The 20,379-nt window shown below is 40.0% G+C and overlaps 2 protein-coding genes across 9 annotated transcripts in view; one reads left to right on the forward strand and one right to left on the reverse strand.

Annotated features, from left to right (window-relative positions):
* The window catches only part of LOC132898326 (monocarboxylate transporter 7), a 24,413-nt gene extending 14,002 nt beyond the window's left edge, over positions 1-10,411 (reverse strand). Inside the window, exon 1 of the mRNA XM_060939850.1 lies at positions 10,140-10,411. The gene's annotated coding sequence lies outside the window, so the exon portion shown is untranslated. The remainder of the gene's footprint in view (positions 1-10,139) is intronic.
* arsg (arylsulfatase G) lies at positions 3,529-20,271 on the forward strand. 8 transcript variants are annotated; one of them, XM_060939847.1, is made up of 15 exons: positions 9,065-9,113; positions 9,204-9,382; positions 10,151-10,357; positions 10,452-10,518; positions 10,653-11,017; positions 11,165-11,352; positions 11,752-11,797; positions 12,934-13,044; positions 13,150-13,287; positions 15,150-15,343; positions 15,529-15,609; positions 18,751-18,859; positions 18,933-19,053; positions 19,156-19,246; positions 19,538-20,271. In XM_060939847.1, exons 5-15 carry the CDS (start codon positions 10,794-10,796, stop codon positions 19,813-19,815), a joined length of 1,581 nt encoding a protein of 526 aa, XP_060795830.1. In that variant the 5' UTR covers positions 9,065-9,113; positions 9,204-9,382; positions 10,151-10,357; positions 10,452-10,518; positions 10,653-10,793; the 3' UTR covers positions 19,816-20,271. The 8 variants fall into 8 exon arrangements, with proteins under 8 accessions (XP_060795826.1, XP_060795825.1, XP_060795832.1 ...); XM_060939846.1 differs by having other exon boundaries at positions 10,780-11,017; XM_060939848.1 differs by having other exon boundaries at positions 9,063-9,113; positions 10,151-10,518; positions 10,780-11,017; positions 13,153-13,287.
* Positions 20,272-20,379: the final 108 nt, after the last annotated feature.

Below are 20,379 nucleotides of genomic sequence, written 5' to 3' on the forward strand. Positions count from 1 at the left end.
CTATGAAGCAGCTTTGAAAGTGGATGTTTTTTCTTTTTTTTTTTTCTAAAACGTGATTGGTTTTTTTGCAGGTGACACTGAGACAGTCTATCAGTAATCACTAGGGTTACGTCCATAGACTATAAAATCAAGTTCAATGATTTCTCCGCAGTATTATTTGAACATGATCAATTGATGGCAGAATGGAAGGAGGCGGTTCTTCTGGAGAATGCACACACCCATGGCTATACCTCGAACCCATGTTTCAGTTTTCTGAAAGGATTAAAGATTTGTTTCATTTTAAATGTTTGCTTTGTTTGCCGAAAACAAACCACATCAAGGCCTACAAAAACTCGCCTATTGAGGGATCTCATCTCATTATCTCTAGCCACTTTATCCTGTTCTACAGGGTCGCAGGCAAGCTGGAGCCTATCCCAGCTGACTACGGGTGAAAGGCGGGGTATACCCTGGACAAGTCGCCAGGTTATCACAGGATATTGAGGGATATAAATGTTTTATTCCAAGAGAAAGCTTGTAATGAAGTTGTCTGTGCTGTTAGAGCGAGTGATAACATTGCAATAACTATGGAGTCTGGTTAGTTAAATGACTTTCTATGGATTTGCCCGCCAAGTTACCATAGCCTTGTCCACGGGTAACGCTAACGCATAGCTAGTTAACTTGGACACTGTTAGTTAGCATGCAAAAACAGAGTTACACTAATGTGAATAACGTTAACTTAAGTCCTTTCAGAAATATGTTTTAGCATAATCTTGCCAAATAACCAGAATGTAAAACTCTTTTCAAACTCGAAATCATATTGGGTAACGTTAGCTACCCAATATGATTTTGAGTTTGAAAAGAGTTTGCTAGCATGTCAGATGGAGTTTCACTGACTAGCTAGCTTAACGTTAAACCACCATGATGGCACAGCATATTTTCATTTTGTGAATTCACATTTCTGTCTTTGGTAACAGTGTTAGGTTTTGTAAGCGTTGTGGCAATAATACAATGATGTGTTGACAGAAAATGTACTTTTAATACTTAAGTATTTTTAAAAGCAAGTACTTCAGTACTTTAACTTGAGCAAAAAATTGACTGTACAACTTTCACTTGTATCAGAGTAACATTTGACCAGTGGGATCTGTACTTTGACTTAATTAATGAAGTTGGGTACTTTGTCCACCTCTGGACACCAACTATCTTACTTTCTTCACACTTGATGGCTTGACTCAGTCTTTTACAACATCAGGAGGATCCTCCCATTTACATTCAGATTTACATTGTGGCATTTGGCAGATGCTCTTATCCAGCATGACTTACATAAATAAGTGCTTTGAAGCCTCTATCAATAAATACATCTCGATACTGGTTCACTAGAGCACGGACTAAGAACACCATCAGTCTGAAACCTCTGTGGGGGAGGTAATATAGCGAGAAAAGCACAAAGACAACACAAGGGGTTTTTGTGTGTGCGTGAAAGTGCTAATTTAAAGCATATACGCAGAACCATGGCCTCACTTTCGTTTATAAATGCCTTGAGACCTCAAGAATGGCATAGGAATAGTTTTAAGTGTTAACAATAAATCTACTATAGTAATTTTTATGATTAAAGTGATTTCATATAGGTAGTGGTCCGAGTGAATGACCTTGATGTCCGTAACGTCACAGCAGGAAGTCTATTGGTCTCATCGCCATTTCCGCTACACTAAAACACAGAGCTGACGGCAACTCCGATCCTCCACTTTGAGCTAATTTATCGCCATGCCATGTAGATGTGTTTCTGGTGGGTGCAGCAACACAACAGAAGGTGGATTAACGTTGCATTCATGGCCCAAGAATGTTCAAACTGCAAAGATTTGGACGCCTTTTGCGAGAAGTTCACGGGCACATTGGGCGGCTACGAAGTGGTCTCTCCTCTGCTCTGCACATTTTACTGAAGTCTCGTACGAGGCCTCTGATCTGTTGAGGAGCGTTGGCTATAAGCCTGTATTGAAAGAGGGTGCAGTATCAACAATTAAAGAAAAAGAAAACAAGAAAACCCAAGTATTTATTTTATTTTTTTAAAGGAAAGTGAGTTTGGTTGCACCAGTTCTCCTGGAGTGAGCTGAGGGTTGTTGGTAAAACCCGGGACGGGACATATCGCTCGGGCAGTGACCTCCCCGTGGTTGTTGCTAAAACCAGTGACATCTTGTTCTGTCCCGGGTTTTAGTAATTGCCTGAGCCAAGCAGTAATGGCAGAGCACTCAGTAATAGGGCTGTGCGATGTCCCCTTAATTGGCATCGACGATGTTTACAGTGCAAACATCGTGATGGACGATCATATCGTGGGGGGGGGGGGGGATTTTAATACCACATTATTAAATATATTATTATTATTAAAAGTATTAGATACTCATCCGAGGCTTTGTCACGTAAAGAAAAAAAAGCGCTAGGTGATATGGAATATTTGGCCTTGATAACGGATATGTGGTCCAGCTGCAACATGATGCCCTATATGTCAGCTACCGTACATTATGTGGACCGAGAGTGGGCAATGCAGTCCAAATGCCTGCAGACGAGTTTCATGCCAGAGACACATTCAGCGGACAATTTAGAAGACGCATTGCGCGAGACACTTGCCGAATGGAAAATAGAGGAGAAAAAGATCGCCTGTATAACAACGGGGCGAATATTGTCGCAGCCATCAGGCAATTGAAATGGCCGTGGTTAAGTTGTTTTGGGCACAATTTGAACCTGGCCATAACCAACTCGCTTGCGCAACAGAGGGCCAGTACAGACCGAGCGTTTGGAGTTTGCCGAGCAGTCAACACTGCGTTTGCGCACAGCTGGCTCCGGAGAGATGAGCTGCGCAAAGCGCAGGTGGAAACGAACCTCCCCGAGCACTCACTGATCACGGCAAGATATTAATCGGCTCTAACAATGAAAGACTAGTATTCAAACTATGAGAAGAAACTACACTTAAGCTATTACTCATTGTTTATTTACACCATATCAATTGAAGATGCGTTTCGGCCTTTAGTGCGCACTTGAACGCGCTAATTTTTCCAATTTATTAGTGTTTGAATTATTGCACCAGCTTTTAAAATCATGATTTAATATTGTTTTTTTTTTACTGTCTTTACATTTGTCAGAATCACCTTCATTCTTCCATTTGGTTTGACATTATGGCTTAGAGTGGACCATTTTGTGTCTGAAAGTGGGCCTATTTACCAGATTAAAGTTATTTGACTTCTGCCGAAGTCTGCGCTTCACTGCCGTTTGATAAGGTGCAATATTTCCCGACTGAAGTCGTTAATAGTGGCTATTTGTTTGAACAACATGACAAATTTTACATTAAAAGTATAGTGTAGGCTAAAAAATGAAGTCAAAATTTATTATTAGTAGCATACTGTATTTGTGTAACCACATGTTATGTTCACTAGCACGTCCCTGCACCACAGCCTACGTGAACAAGCGGTAATAGGATATTACTTTATAATGATTTATATAATTATGTATTTATATATGTTATATAATATATTTATATATTAAACAAAACTAACTAACTAAACTAACAAAAAACTAACTTTTTAGGTTAAATAGGCCCAGATGATACCGTATATGCATGATTATGACAGGAGGGGGCGTGGTATCACGATGATGGCTCTCCATCGTGATGGATGACTACCATCGTCGATGGACGATGGCATCGTCTATCGGCACAGCCCTACTCAGTAATGGAGAAAATGGAGAATGAGTGGACCAGCCATCTTATTTCTGCGCTGGATATTGCTGCCATCTCACCCTTACGTGGAAGAAGCAAATGAACGGAGAACTGAATGAGCAACTAAAAGTCAGATTGTTTCAAAACAATCGGCCACAAGATCAGCCTTCAAGAAGCGAGAACACAGACGGGTAAGCTCCGACTCTTATTTGGATACAAAACAACAAAAACGACACACGTTGTTTACCTGCATTTAGATTAATCCATGTAACTTGTATTGTGTATTTAAGTTACCGGTATAAGATTATTTAATTTGCTTCAGAATGTGATTGTCTCAGATCATCTGATTATTTAATTAGCCTTTTACGTTTTATCAGTGAAAATGCATGCATGTACATGTATGTTGCATAAGTTATAACACCTATCCTGTTTTAATGATAGTCAACCCACAATCAATGAAGCCAAATCAGTCTTAGTTGAGCAAGTCGGTAACGGGATTTCTTACTTTCACTATACATTTTTATTTATATGACTTTGGTCTATAGCTGTCAAAGGCCTCGGCCTTAAAACCGGTTACCGCTGTGTCGTCACGCACTCAGGGCTGGCTGACTTAGCGGGGCAGCTCAAATGCCAACTTTGCAGTCAATTTTAACTCTCAGAAATATATTTTTTTAAATTCCCATTTATGCAGCATACAAGAGTCAAGAATGGCGATACTATCCACTCAGAAATTTATTAAAAAATAAAGGCTCTGCGTATCTCCTTCAAGTACTTTAGGACGAGGTAGATCTTTAGATGTCGTTTGAAGACAGCCAGGGGAAGTTCATTCCACCACCTTGGAGTCTTGATACATGCCTTCCTTGTACCTTGAGGGAGCATGGGACAGTGCAGGGTGTGATAAATGCTTTGAGGTAAGTGAGTGCTGGTCCATTTTTGGTTTTGTAGGCAAGTATCAGTGTTTTAAGTTTGATGTGGGCAGCTATAAGAAACCAGTGGAGGGAGTGCAGAAATGGGGACGTGTGGGAGGATTTAGGAAGGTTGAAAACGAGTTGTGCAGCTGCATTCTGGATCAGCTGAAGAGGTCAAATGGCACTTAGAGGCAGACCTGTCAGGAGTAAGTTGCCATGGTCAAATCTCAAAATGACAAGGGACTGAACAAGCACCTGAGTGGCCTATATGGATAGAAATGGACAAATCCTTCTGATTTTGTAAAGGAGAAATCAACATGAGCATGACTCATTAGCAGTGCAAGAGGAAAAGGATAGTTGTTTGATTGTCCGTGGTTACCCCAAGGTTTCCTGCACTGACCGAAGTTGAGATCTCTCTACTGAAGCCACTTAAGTGTTTGTTCAGTCACGTCATCTCAAGATTGGATTACTGCAACATGCTCGTGACAGGTCTTCCCCTGAGTGCCCCCTGCTTCTGTAACAGCTTTAACACTTATTTAATCTCCCCAAGTTCTCCCACATCACCCCGTTACTGCATTCCCTTCACTGGCTTCCTGCTTGAAAACATTGTTGCTTGTCTACAAAGCTAAAAATGGGCCAATCCCCACTTACCTGAAGACACTTATCACACGCCACTCTGCATCACGTTCCCTTTGAGATTCCTCCATCAATTAAAATACAAATATGATATTCATCAAGACTCTTCCCTGTACTGGCACTCAGGTGGTGGAATGAACATCCTCTAGCTGTCTGAACAGCCAAGTCACCTGCTGTCTTCAAACAAAGACTAAAAATGTACCTCTTCACTGAGAGGCTTTAATGATCACTAACTTGGAAAAAAAAGTACTTGTACTTTTGTACACTGTGATAACTATTTTCCAACAGGGTTTTATTCATCTTCAGTAAACAGTTGCTATCCTGGCCAGGGTAATGGTGGACCTGGAGCCTATCTTGGGAATACTAAGCACAGGATGAAAGAATTCACCCTCAATAGGACACCAGTTTATCTTTGGCACTCCGTTCACACACACAATGCTGGCATCCACTAAATGCTAGAAATGTAAATGTACTAAGGGGTTAAAGATTGAACTGAAAGTACAGAACATCTGGTTATAGAGATATAGCACTTTTGAAGTAATGTATAAGGAAATGATATCAAACACTTTAAATCTTAAGTTCTATATTTTAAGTTATAGTCAAACTTAATTTTTTGTCTTTGGGGCAAAGTTACGCTTTTAAAGCAAGACGGCCTTTCAATTTCATAAAATCGGTGAAATGTAGTTCGCTCTAAAATTTGGTCATTGTGATATGTTTATTTCTGTAATATCTCACAAAATATCAGGCCTTTCTGTGCCTGGGAAGTTATTTAATTTGAGGGGATTCCCTAGCAAATAATGTGCATGAAATCGCTCGCTTTGCGCAGTCAAGCAGACAGAGGACGTTTGTGTGCGCATGCACAGGTTTACTTTCTTTTTCTTCTTCTTTTGGGTTTTATGGCAGCTGGCAACCAGTGTTGCATTACTGCCATCTACAGGTTTACCTTGACCGTGCACTGACAGTTACATCATTCTGTCGCTAAATGAACAGCTGATCACACCAAGGTGCTCGCTGATCGCCGATATTTATTAGTTTGGTTTCCTTTCCTTCACAACATAACGTCTTTACTTCTCGCTTTCCGTTACTGTCGTCAGTTTTTCATGTTTCATTCGCGTTCTCCAGTTTCCTCTCCCGTTTCAAGTTTGCATCCCACAATGCCTTGCACAAACGGGGAAAGCCCACCATGTGATGCATGACATGGTATCTTGAATTGGGTCATAGTGAAGCAGGAAAAAATAGCAGAGAATTTAGGGCCACGTGGCCCTAAATTCATTAATTGTTCTATTTTTAAAAAATGGAAGTCTGTGATTCAAATTCAGTAGCTTTTGGTCCATTAAACAAAAATAATTGGGTGTCAGGGAAAATTATTTTTATGACCTAAACTTGGAAAATCTGAAAGGCAGTCTACCTTTAAGGAGCATTATGTCCTTCGACATTAAATCTATAACATTTCAAATCTGTGCTACAACACAGGTCTGGCCTTATGTATACCTGATCAAAATGTTCATGTACCTGCCTCTAGAGAGATGTTAGTGACAAATCTTATGGTGGATGTAGTATTGTTTCAATTTGTTTTTGTTTTTCAGTCCAAACTGAATGCTGTTTGTTTTACTGTTGTTGGCTTCCAGAGCCAAAATTCACACCTAAAATGGGAGTTTGGACACACAAAGTGCCGTAAACCTTCGGCGTGAAATACAGTTAGGTCCATATATATTTGGACACTGACACAAATTTTGGTTTTTTACCTGTTTACTGAAACATATTCAAGTTATAGTTATATAATGGACATGGACATAAAGTCCACACTTTCAGCTTTCATTTGAGGGTATCCACATTAAAATTGGATGAAGGGTTTAGGAGTTTCAGCTCCTTAACATGTGCCACCCTGTTTTTAAAGGGACCAAAAGTAATTGGACAATTGACTCAAAGGCTATTTCGTGGGCAGGTGTGGGCAATTCCTTTGTTATGTCATTCTCAATTAAGCAGATAAAAGGCCTGGAGTTGATTTGAGGTGTGGTGCTTGCATTTGGAAGATTTTGCTGTGAAGAAAACATGCGGTCAAAGGAGCTCTCCATGCAGGTGAAACAAGCCATCCTTAAGCTGCGAAAACAGAAAAAACCCATCCGAGAAATTGCTACAATATTAGGAGTGGCAAAATCTACAGTTTGGTACATCCTGAGAAAGAAAGCACTGGTGAAATCAATGCAAAAAGACCTGGATGCCAACAGAAGACAACAGTGGTGGATGATCACAGAATCATTTCCATGGTGAAGCGAAACCCCTTCACAACAGCCAACCAAGTGAACAACACTCTCCGGGAGGTAGGCGTATCAATATCCAAATCTACCATAAAGAGAAGACTGCATGAAAGTAAATACAGAGGGTTCACTGCACGGTGCAAGCCACTCATAAGCCTCAAGAATAAAAAGGCTAGATTGGACTTTGCTAAAAAACATCTAAAAAAGCCAGCACAGTTCTGGAAGAACATTCTTTGGACAGATGAAACCAAGATCAACCTCTACCAAAATGATGGAAAGAAAAAAGTATGGCGAAGGTGTGGTACAGCTCATGATCCAGTGGATACCACATCATCTGTAAAACACGGTGGAGGCAGTGTGATGGCTTGGGCATGCATGGCTGCCAGTGGCACTGGGTCACTAGTGTTTATTGATGATGTGACACAGGACAGAAGCAGCCGGATGAATTCTGAGGTATTCAGAGACATACTGTGTGCTCAAATCCAGCCAAACTGATTGGTCGGCGTTTCATGATACAGATGGACAATGACCCAAAACATAAAGCCAAAGCAACCCAGGAGTTTATTCAAGCAAAGAAGTGGAATATTCTTGAATAGCCAAGTCAGTCACCTGATCACAACCCAACTGAGCATGCGTTTCACTTGTTAAAGACTAAACTTCAGACAGAAAGGCCCACAAACAAACAAACAGCAACTGAAAACCGCTGCAGTAGAGGCCTGGCAGAGCATTAAAAAGGAGGAAACACCGCATCTGGTGATGTCCATGAGTTCAAGACTTCAGGCAGTCATTGCCAACAAAGGGTTTTCAACCAAGTATTAGAAATGAACATTTTATTTACAATTATTTAATTTGTCCAATTACTTTTGAGCCCGGGCGGCACGGTGGTGTAGTGGTTAGCGCTGTCGCCTCACAGCAAGAAGGTCCTGGGTTCAAGCCCCGGGGCCGGCGAGGGCCTTTCTGTGTGGAGTTTGCATGTTCTCCCCGTGTCCGCGTGGGTTTCCTCCGGGTGCTCCGGTTTCCCCCACAGTCCAAAGACATGCAGGTTAGGTTAACTGGTGACTCTAAATTGACCGTAGGTGTGAATGTGAGTGTGAATGGTTGTCTGTGTCTATGTGTCAGCCCTGTGATGACCTGGCGACTTGTCCAGGGTGTACCCCGCCTTTCGCCCGTAGTCAGCTGGGATAGGCTCCAGCTTGCCTGCGACCCTGTAGAAGGATAAAGCGGCTACAGATAATGAGATGAGATGAGACTTTTGAGCCCCTGAAATGAAGGGATTGTGTTTTTAAAAAATGCTTTAGTTCCTCACATTTTTATGCAATCATTTTGTTCAACCCACTGAATTAAAGCTGAAAGTCTGAACTTCAACTGCATCTGAATTGTTTTGTTCAAAATTCATTGTGGTAATGTACAGAACCAAAATTAGAAAAATGTTGCCTCTGTCCAAATATTTATGGACCCAACTGTAAGTCATTTGTTTATGCTGAATATGAAGTTTCCTGTTTGTTGACACGTTATCACGTGACTACTGTGATTCCTTTCCTAAAACGTAAGCTACGTCGATTCAGATGTGGCAGCGGCTTGCAGAAGTAAACAGCTGCGGCGTTCTGCAGGAAAGTGTTTTAATTTTAGGTGAGAAGTATTTCAATCGGTTTTAATGTACATTATCGTCGTATAGTGCTAGGTCAAAGATACAGCTGTTCGTTCTTTCTTTCTTTCTAGTAGGAACTTGCTAAGAAATAGCTGCAGTTCTCCAGACTATAGAAACATGGGATGTCGTTAGTCACCCGGGTTTGCGCATGCGCACTAATTGCTCTGACCCTTTCCTTCGTGTGTAGTGTAGTGCAGCATGTAGACCACATAAACTGCCCAAGTCTGAACTAACTCCAGCATGTGTGCAGGTAATGCTGTAATTAACCGTGAACCCAGAAATGGTCGAATATAGAGTGGACAATAATATTTTTAAAAATGTATTTGGGAAAACAATTTCTTATAAGTCACTGGTTTAGTAAATGTAGCCTTTTTGTAAAACCACAGCAGTGGCCAAGTTGAATTGATTTGGAAAAGTAATTCAAAATTGATTGTTCATCAGCTTATAAGAAAATTATTATATTTTTATCTAGATGCAGTATTCTCAGAAAATAGGAGACTAAATACTTTCGTACCTTTAGTATGTATCTTAATTAGAAAGCTGTATAGTGTACATGACAACAATTTTGAATCTGAAAAGTAATTATGGACTTTAAATCTTTTCTGAAAGTACCCAAAACATATATTTACAAGTGAACGATACATATTAAGGATACAGAAGATAAATATACAGTTTAGCACACTTTTTTTTTTTTTTTGAGAGAGTGTAATTCTCACAGCTGAATAATTCTATAATTTTTGGGTACACTCCATGTCCATTGATAATTATCTTTTTTTCTAACTGCTTTCTTCAAAAATAACATATTTTACCTGTTAATGTTGACTGGTGTCTGACCGTAGAGTATTAAAGTCGTTTATTGATTTATGTTGCACTACATGGAGGTAACAGGTATTTGTCCAATCACAGCTGCTGATTAAATCTTCTGTGTGTATTACCCTTTACCCCTATCAGGGTAAAATAAATTTTGACAAAGTTGTTACAGTTGTTCTAAAACAAAATCATCTTACCTGTTTTCCAGGTTGAGGATAATAAACACTTTGTTGGTGGTCTGCCAATGCTGTGTTCCCTCAGCAAGAGTCTACATCAGTGGCGAGTGTACCACTGTAACCCAATCCTCACAGTCCACACAGCTGTAACCTCCTACCAGGCGAGCAGCGTTTTTTTTAAAATAGCAACTCTCAAACTATTATGTACTCTGTGTATGATATGCCAAGCTGGTAGCAAGGTACTGAATTTAATTCTACTCTTCTGCCTGTTTTGGAGGTTGACTGGTGCAGATGTTTCTTAACCTGTTATATAATAACGATTTTTTTTGCTAGGTTAGGAGGTCGCCTTAGGACTCAAGGAGAGAACAGGCTTCAACTGGCTTCATTACACAGGCTTGAGGTCTTTATTAATGAAATAGAGTAAATTTTACTAGTAGCTGGAGGGTTTCATAAACATCCTCATTTTGCATATTGTTTAAATTAGTAAATATTTGTAAATATAAATATTTTTCCCATTATGCTTTATTCATATAGTTTCAGTGGGAGTAGAGGATTAGAATAAAAAGATAAGATTATAAGCAATTTTATTTTTTTTTCAAAATATTTTCCCCAAATTGAATATATCTATGTACAATTACTGAACCATTTCTCTTTCTGATAGATTTTGCATTCCAAATGGCAGAAGGTGGCGTCTCTGTGCTGCTCTTATTTTGCTCCCTGTTCTCAGGACTGGTGTGTTACAAAAACTTTTTTTTTGAAAATCGAGACAAGATCAAGATGAAAGAAAGGCCAAATTTTATTATTATCCTGGCTGATGATATTGGTTGGGGAGACCTCTGGACAAATGAGTCTGACAATACTACCCCCTGGCTGAATATGTTAAAGCTGGAAGGCAAAAGGTATAGTGCAGTGTGGATAAAATTACTAAGATTATTTTTGCAGTTATATTTTAGAGGTATTTCCAATAATGAAACAAATTGGAAATATTACATGAGGGCTGTTCATTAGTTACTGCATATCTAAGTGGAATCCTGATTGTGTTGCAGGTTTACAGACTTCCACTCTCCTGCTTCCACGTGTTCGCCCTCGCGTGCTGCATTACTGACTGGTAGACACGGCTTACGCAATGGAGTAACTCACAATTTTGCAAAGGGGTCTATTGGAGGATTACCACTTAATGAGACAACATTTCCCCAGCTCCTACGTGATGCTGGCTATTACACTGCCATGATTGGTAAACACAGCACACTTAAGAGAATATCATCTCGTTATCTCTAGCCGCTTTATCCTTCTACAGGGTCGCAGGCAAGCTGGAGCCTATCCCAGCTGACTACGGGCGAAAGGCGGGGTACACCCTGGACAAGTCGCCAGGTCATCACAGGACTACTTAAGAGAATTATTCAGGGAAACTTTGATTAACATTCTGGTGTTTTGCAGTGAGGGAGCTCGGAGAGGCCTGATGATGTGATTAGCTCCTGATTAATGCATGCAACACTGACACTACAGCAATAAGTGTACTGAATAGCAAATTAACAGTCGCTATTAACAGAATACTCTGTATTTTATCGTGGTGATCTACATAATTCAGAAGTTTTTAGAAGGATTGTAATGCTGTCCTTATTTCTGGCTATAGGAAAATGGCATCTTGGACACAGTGGTCCATACCATCCAGTCCACAGAGTTAAGTACATTAAAGTCACATTTGGCATACATACGTGCATACATTGAGGCACACAGATGTTAAGTTCAGAATTTTGTGGCATCAGCATGACCCCATGGACCCAATCTGTCCTGTGTCAACAGTCCAGGGTGGTGGAATGGTGTGGGTAATGTTTTCTTGGCCCGCTTTGGTCTTGTTAATACCAGTCAATCATTGCTTGAATACCACAGCCTCTTTGAGCATTATTGCTGATCATGTACATTCTGTCACGGCCACAATTTATCATCTTCTAATGGCTAGTGTTGTTGTCATGACCAAGACTTTGAGGGTTTGAGATCAAGTCGAGACCAAATCAGGACCAGACCAGTGTGTATGGAGGGGGGCAGAGATGGGTGACGGGGATGACAACCGGATGAAAAATTTCAAATTAGCAATGAATCACATTATTGGTTGCATTTGAAGCAGGAGGTTTTACATCCAATCACAGTAACGATGTTAACAAATAAATCAGACAATGCATAGGCAACTTAGTGATATTCCTGCAGTTGTGGTCTTGACTGGTCTTGAAATAAAATCCCGAGTCCTGTATGTCTGAGACTGAGACAAGACCGAGTAAAAATGCGGTCGATTCCGAGGCGAGACCGAGATCTTCAAAAAGTGGTCTTGAGGCCGGTCTCAAGTACCACAACACTATTAATGGCTACTTCCAGCATGATAATGCACCGTGTCACAAAGCAAAGGTCATCTCAAACTGGTCTTATGAACATGACAATGAGTTCAATGCTCTTCCGTGACCTTCCCAGTCACGGGATCTGAATCCAAAAGTGTACCTGTGGAATGTGGTAGAACGGGAGATTCACAATATGAAAGTGTATATTTAAAATCTGCAGGAATTGCATGATACAATTATATCAGCTTGGATAAGAATCTCAAGTTGTTTCCAACATCTTGTGGAATCCATGCTCTGAAGAATTGAGGCCGTTTTCAGAGCAAAAGGAGGCCGTACCCAGTATAAACAGTGTTCCTAATAAAATGTTCAGTGTGTGCAAAAGATGGTGTAAACTCAGGACATAAAATTATAGGCCATTAAATGTCACTATAAGGGACAGTTCAGTATGATTTGACCTTCAACTGCATTTGCTTGTTTTTATAAACAGGTTTTGAATATTATCTTGGCATTCCATATAGTAACGACATGGGCTGCACTGATGAGCCTGGCTTTGACCTGCCCACCTGTTTCCCATGTGAACAAAGTAAACACAGTAGGTGAGAGGACATGTCACATGTGTTAGCTTGTGCATCTGAGGCATAAAATAAACATAATCCATATTGATAGATAATTTACTTTAAAAGTGTTCAATTTCTACACAGCAGAAAAGGTGGAGGGTGTGACACAAAAATAGCATTACCTCTATTCGAAAATCAGAGCATAGTTGAACAACCACTGGATCTTTGGGATCTCACAGAAAAATATGCTAAAGCAGCAGCCACACAGATTTTGACTGCAAGGTATGTAACTTATGAATATTTTTTTCAGTCTGCCACTGTTTGTCAGCACAGCCCCAGATACGGACATTGTTTGAGTATTTTATGCAGTTTAAGTATTTCTTTATAATATTTTATAATCTTGCATGCTCCACTTGTGAGTAATCAGTGAAGAAAAATAGCCCAGTCTCAAGTCAAGTCAACTTTGTCAAATATGCTATACATGCTCGACATGCAGCACAGATGAAATTTCAGTCCTCTCTGACCCACGGTGCAAACAGGCAATGCAATAATTAAAAATAGAATAACTGAAATAAACAATATAAACAGTCTAGCTAATACATGCAATTTCATAATCTGATCATCTATAAACTAATACCTGAATGTTGGATTCATTAAATGAATTACAGATCTTCACTGGAAGGATAGGGAAGGTTATACATATGTTTAAAGGTTCAATCAAAAATCTAGACACAGCTGGAATTATTCACTGACCAAGAAAAAATTTAAAACAAATCAACACTTTTTTTATATTGTAAATTCCTGATAAAGCATGGCACCCTTCTTGCCAACTAGCTTGGCTGTTTTTAGCTAGCTTTTTTCTAAAAGATCTAAATGAAAGCTACTGTTTCTTAAAATACATTTTGATTCGATATATTCATAAGTGGGCATTAACTTCACTATTTATAATTGTATTAGAAACAGACTTCAACTGTAAGCTGCTTCTTCTCTTGTTGTTGTTATTATTATTATTATTAGTAGTAGTAGTGGCTGTGTAGTGGTTAGCACTATCATCTCACAGCAAAAAAGGTTCTGGGTTCAAGCGCAGTGGCCACCAGAGGCCTTTCTGGTTGGAGTTTGCATGTTCTCCCCGTGTCTGTGTGGGTTTCCTCCGGGTGCTCCGGTTTCCCCCACAGTCCAAAGACATGCAGGTTAGGCTAATTGGTGGCTCTAAATTGACCGTAGGTCTGAATGTGTCGGCCCTGCAATGACCTGGCGACTTGTCCAGGGTGTACCCCGCCTCTCGCCCATAGTCAGCTGGGATAGGCTCCAGCTTGCCTGTGACCCTGCACAGAATAAGCAGTTACTGGATGGATATTATTATTATTATTATTAGTAACAGTAGTAGTCATCATGTTCCCACAGTGGTTTCTGGGAAGGGAAAATGGTAAACGTGCAGTTTCTCTGTTAAAAAAAAAATCAAGGTGTTAATGCAAAATTACCTCCCCCCAAAGTTATCTGGATATTTGACGTAATTTCTGAATGGTATATAAAAGCAGTTGTTGGAGTCCAAAGCAGCCAGGAGACTTTGATCCATCAGTGTGACATGCAGAGTCTGCAAACAGGCTTGTTTAGTTTAACCGACCAAGCACTGAGCTGTGACGTTGACCTTTGAAATGGATAGATCATGAATGGCCAGGATATCTGTGGTCAAACTTCTCCTCTTTCACATTACTGCTACATACTGTAAGCTAAACCTCAAGACAACTTCAGAGCCATTTCACATCTCGTATCATACATGCACAACCATTTGAACTGATATATATAAAATATACATATCTTTTAACAACATAAAACGTTAGTGTTTATCTTGTCATAAGACAAATTAGAAAAAGACACTGAAATAAGGGGCATTATTGATGAAAGCCAGGATAAATAATATTGCATCCTCGTGTGACACAATATTTTCTTTTGAAAATGCTTACTAAGTACTACATTGAAAATGATTGATCTTTTTTAACTTTATCTTTAAAATGCTCACTGTTATGGTGAAAGACTTAACAATGGTTTCTCTGTGCTGTTAATCTTTTTTTTTTTTTAAATCAATACTTATGCAGTCTCACAGTATACTGCTATATAGATAGTATATGTTTTTGTCTTTGTAGGAATAGGGGGCAGCCTTTCCTGCTGTATGTGGCTTTGGCCCATATGCATGTTCCTCTGTTCCATAATCGCTTCCTGAACGTAACCGCAAAGGAAGCTTATTCAGCCAGTCTTCATGATATGGACAGTTTAGTGGGGAGTATAAAAGTTGCAGTTGAGGCCTTTCAGATGAAGAACACACTTATATGGTTTACTGGTAAGTCTCAAATATCATCTGTAACTATAAGGTGTACATTGTCATTCAGTGATAGTGGTGACACTTCTACAGGTTATTCTGACCTGTGAATGTATTTTTTAAAGCTGCTAATAATTTATGGAGTAAAACCATTTCAGGATTTTGAGAGAGCTGTGGATCTTAAGGTCTCCGTGTGAACCTTTTAGGTGATAACGGCCCATGGGAGCAGAAATGCGAGTTTGCAGGGAGTACTGGGCCTTTTCTAGGGAAGTGGCAGACCAGCAGAGGTAATGAACAAAAACCACCAATATACCATGTTCATACACTCTTAGAAAAGGTCCAGAACCATTAAGGGTTCTTTGGTTTATCCTTTGGAGAAACCCTTAAAGGTTCACTCTGAACCTCAGGAATAGTGTGTTTTCTTTTCAGAGGGGATTCCAAATTAAAAAAAAAAAAACCTTGAGGAAGATAAGAACTTTTGAAACAAAGCCTTTAGAACCCTTTTTTCACAGAATGCATGTTGTAAAGTTTTAAAAAAAAATCATGCCTTTATCATGTCATCTGAGCAATATTTTTATAATGCAACCCCAATTCCAAAGAACTTGGGACGCTGTGTAAACTGTAAATAAAACACAATGTGATAATTTGCAAATCATGGAAACCCTATATTTCATTGAAAATAGTACAAAGACAAACATATCAAATGTTGAAACGGAGAACTTTTATTGTGTTTTGAAAAATATATGCCCATTTTGGATTTGATGTCAGCAACACCTTTCAAAAAACGTGGAACGGGTGTGTTGCATCACCTCTACTTTTAACAACGCTCTGTAAATGTTTGGGAACTGAGATCAATTGCTGTAGTTTTAAAAGAGAAATGCTGTCCTATTCTTACCTGATTTACAATTTCAGTTGCTCAACAGTTCGGGGTCTCCGTTGTCATATTTTCTGCTTCATAATGTGCCAAATGTTTTAAATGGGAGACAGGTCTGGACTGCAGACAGGCCAGTTTAGCACCAGGAGACTCTTATTACGGAGCTGTGCAAAAAGCGGTCTGGAATTGTCTTGCTGAAAGAAGGAAGGCCTTCCCTGGAAACTATTTTGTCTGGATAGCAGCATATTGCTCTGAAATGTGTGTGTGTGTGTGTGTGAGATATACATCATTCAGGATTAATGATGCCTTCCTAGATGCACAAGCTACCCATGTCATATGCGCTAATGCAGGGGTTCTCAACCTTGTCTAATTTAAGGCCCACCTGTTCATACTTGTCACGAGTTGGGGTCCCTTAGAAAAGATCCCCAATTATTTTGGCTCATCTTTTCTATTAGAATCTAATAATTTATTGTAAAGTGTATTAATGAGATGCAACATCACTCCCTGTTACAGATGGGAGCCCAGGAATTAAATAAATGCAATAAAAACAAACCGTATTTAATTGTAGGTATTGTATTTAAAACGGTATGGATGTACCAGAAGCCAACATAAAGCCATGCATGCAGGGCATTCTCCCTCAAAAGGGATTAATGATCCAAAAGTGGGTTCTAGTCCATTAATACAAGAACTTGGTGCCATGTTTGTGTACAGCAAATTATTAAAACCAAGAAGTACACTCGAAGTGGATATAGAAACCACTCAATGGGATAGATCCTTACACACTAACAAAAGATTTTTTCCTACGAGTTGGAAAATTATCCATCTGAGTTCCCTGGCATCTCAAACTACCTGGTGCTGTAGACATTCTATGCAGATAAACATGAAAATCTGGAAGATCATGGAGGTGTACAACTTTTTATATGTGGCTGGGTTAAAAATCTGGGGCTTAGGACACAAGATAGACAGCGGTGGACGGATCTAAGTGCAGGAAGAGTGTTTTAGTAGGTGTGATATTTACAAAAATGAAAGCAGAGTATTTAAACAGCATTATAAACGTAAGTGGTCATGATGATACTTAAAGCCTCTGTGAAAACAGCGTCCGTATCTGCACGTGTTGATTGTGCTCAAATCAGTATCAGGTGTTTCCCATAACGACTGGGTCCTGTGAGCGCACAACATGCTCTATGAGTGCGCCCGGCCACTCGAACTGCGCCAGACTTAAGCGTGCAAAGGCATGACAGTCAAGTGTTCACCTGCTGTGTGACCACAACTTTTAGCTCACATGTACATCACCATGCATCGCTGCCAAAATGCCTCATTTTCATCGATAACCCATCGCAAAGCATCATGTGCTGAAGTGTGACTGTAGCTTAATGAGGTGGATGTGATGTTGGATGCAACCCAGCAATTGTACCCTACAGCGAGTAAAAATTAGCTTCAACTTGGGGGAGAGAAAGAAAGAAAAATTCACAGCCCACTAGATGGCACTTTGCGGCCCAGTGGTTGAGAAACACTGCACTAATGCACTCTCATACCATCACAGACGCTGGCTTTTGAACTGTGCACTGATCACAAGCTGGATGGTCCCTCTCCTTTTTAGTCTGGAGGACATGGTGTCCATGATTTCTAAAAAGAATTTTTACTTATTAGTCAGACCTCGGGACAATTTTCCACTTCACCGTAGTCCATTGTAAAAAGAACTCGGGCCCGGAGAAGGTGGCGGTGTTTCTGGATATTGTTTATATCTGGTTTTAACTTGCATTTGTGGATGCAGTAATGAGCCGTTTTCACAGATGATGGTTTTCTGAAGTGTTCCTGAGTCCATACAGTGATTTACACTACAGATGCATGTCTGCTTTTAATGCAGTGTCAGCCGAGGGCCTGAAGATCACAGGCATCCAATGTCAGTTTTCAGCCTTGTCTCTTGCAGACAGAGATTCCTCCAGATTCTCTGAATCTTTTAATTATATGTACCATAGATGATGCGATCCCCAAATTCTTTGTACTTTTACAGCAAGGAACGTTATTCTTAAGTTGTTGCACTGTTTGCTCATGCAGTCTTTCACAGAGCAGTGAACCCATCCCCATCTTTACTTCTGAGAGACTCTGCCTCTCGGGGATGCCCTTTTTATACCCGATCATGTTACTGATATGTTGCCAATTAACCAACTTAGTTTTTTCCTTTAGCATCACACAACTTTTTCAGTCTTTTGTTGCCCCTGTCCCAACTTTTCTGAAACATGTTTCAGAATGAGCCTATATTTTTTAAAACATTTAATTTCAACATTTGATATGTTGTCTGTACTATTTTCAATGAAATATAGGGTCTATTATTTGCAAATCTTCACATTCTGTTTTACAGTGTCCCAACTGTTTTGGAATTGGGGTTGTATTCTTGCCCTAGGCTTTATACTTTTATAGTAATACGTCAGGGTGCATTTCTGTAGAAGCCACAATATGTTAAAACCACTGAGAGTCCCTACGTGTAAAGATGTTTTAATCATAAAGGGTGCTGCTTTCTTACAGTGACATTATTGAATTTCCTGGTGATCAGGTGGAGGCTCAGCCAAGAGGACCACGTGGGAAGGGGGCCATCGAGTTCCATCAGTGGTCGTCTGGCCAGGGAAAATATCACCCAACAGCACTAGTAATGCCCTGCTGAGGTAGAAGAACTTCTAAGTTTCTAAAAGGGGAAAACTTTTTACTGCCTTTGCAAATACTTTTTTCAATTTTTAGTGGTATGGATATCTTTTCCACAATCCTCTCCTTAGCCAGTGTGGATCCTCCTTCAGACCGACATTACGACGGGATTGACGTAACAGACATCCTACTCCATGGGTCGGATACAGGACATAAGGCAGGACCACTTTTAGAAATTATAGAACAGTACGAGTGTATATAAAGGGGAATTTGGGATACAGAAAAGTACAGAGAGTAACGTGCTGTTTTCCATCATCAGAGCCTCATGCATCCGAACAGCGGGGCAGCAGGGCAGTTTGGAGACCTGCAGACTGTCAGACTGGGACATTACAAAGCTTTTTACATTACAGGTCTGGTATAATTCATGACTGACTTTGGATAATCAGTGCCATGTTTTTAATATAAAGCATGACTATTATTGAACACTCGTGGAAGTGAAAGCTCCTCGACTCGTCATGCATAAACTGCATTCAGCAGTCTGCATTCTGTTAAATATTGTGCCATTTGCAAACAAAATCAGAATGCTATTACCTTCAATGCCATATTATTGAGCTTCTTACCTGGATTATATTAGCATGGTTTTAAAAGACACGTTTTATGTACTGCTGTTAAAAGCATGAAGTTCTGTTTCACTTTGCTAGGTGGTGCAGAAGCCTGTGGTGGAGGAACTGGAAAGCAGAAGCTTCATGATCCTCCTTTGATTTTTAATCTGGACAAAGATGAGGGAGAAGGGTCACCTCTAGACCCAGCCAGTAAGGAGTATCAACTCCTCTTCAAGGAAATTGAGCGAGAGCGTGAGGTGCTGTTATGGGATATTGCCACAGACAATGTGTCTACCGCAGATTACACTGTATCTCAGAGCGCAGTTCCCTGCTGTCAACCCCAGAACCCTGCCTGTCGATGCCATAGGCCAAACTAAATGCTGTGACTTCATACACAGCTGTTTGAAACACAAACTATATAGAAGAAAGAGCACAAAGTCATCCATGCTCCAAGAAGGCGGCAAGCATGGCAGTGTAGTGTTAGCATTCTCAGCCTCATAACTCCAGGGTTCCTGGTTCAATCCTGACCTTAGGTTAGTCTGTGCATGTTCTCTCCCCAAGTTCTGTCTTCCCACTGTTCAAAACATGCCGGTAGTAAAATAGGCTACACTAAATTGTTACTAGGTGTGAGGGGCCCTGCAGTGTGCCTCATGTTGACAGGATGTGCTCTTAAATCCACCACAACTCTGACAAGATAAAACCCAAGATTATTTTAGAAGTAATTTTTTTTTTTATGCTGCATTGCAAAATAGTAACCCCTCAGTGACTCTCTGAAATCATCTGTTTGTATATAGCTCTCACATATTTTTGAATAAATAAACCAATGAAAAATATTGACTGATGTTAAATAGGTTTTTACTCACAGAAGAGTTTTATAAACTCCAGATGGGACAAAGCTGTCAAAACACCACTGTCTGTACATAGTTTTATAACTTGTTTGT

This window comes from Neoarius graeffei, chromosome 14 (genome assembly GCF_027579695.1).
Source record: "Neoarius graeffei isolate fNeoGra1 chromosome 14, fNeoGra1.pri, whole genome shotgun sequence".
NCBI lineage: Eukaryota > Metazoa > Chordata > Actinopteri > Siluriformes > Ariidae > Neoarius > Neoarius graeffei.

Bases quoted from the DNA above. Each gene is read 5' to 3' on its own strand.
- arsg (XM_060939849.1), top strand. From the start codon at position 9,050: ATGTGGCAGCGGCTTGCAGAAGTAAACAGCTGCGGCGTTCTGCAGGAA. The intron at 13,288-15,149 runs GTATGTAACTTA...TTGTCTTTGTAG, and splicing joins ACACAGATTTTGACTGCAAG to GAATAGGGGGCAGCCTTTCC. The intron at 18,860-18,932 runs GTAGAAGAACTT...TTCAATTTTTAG, and splicing joins ACTAGTAATGCCCTGCTGAG to TGGTATGGATATCTTTTCCA.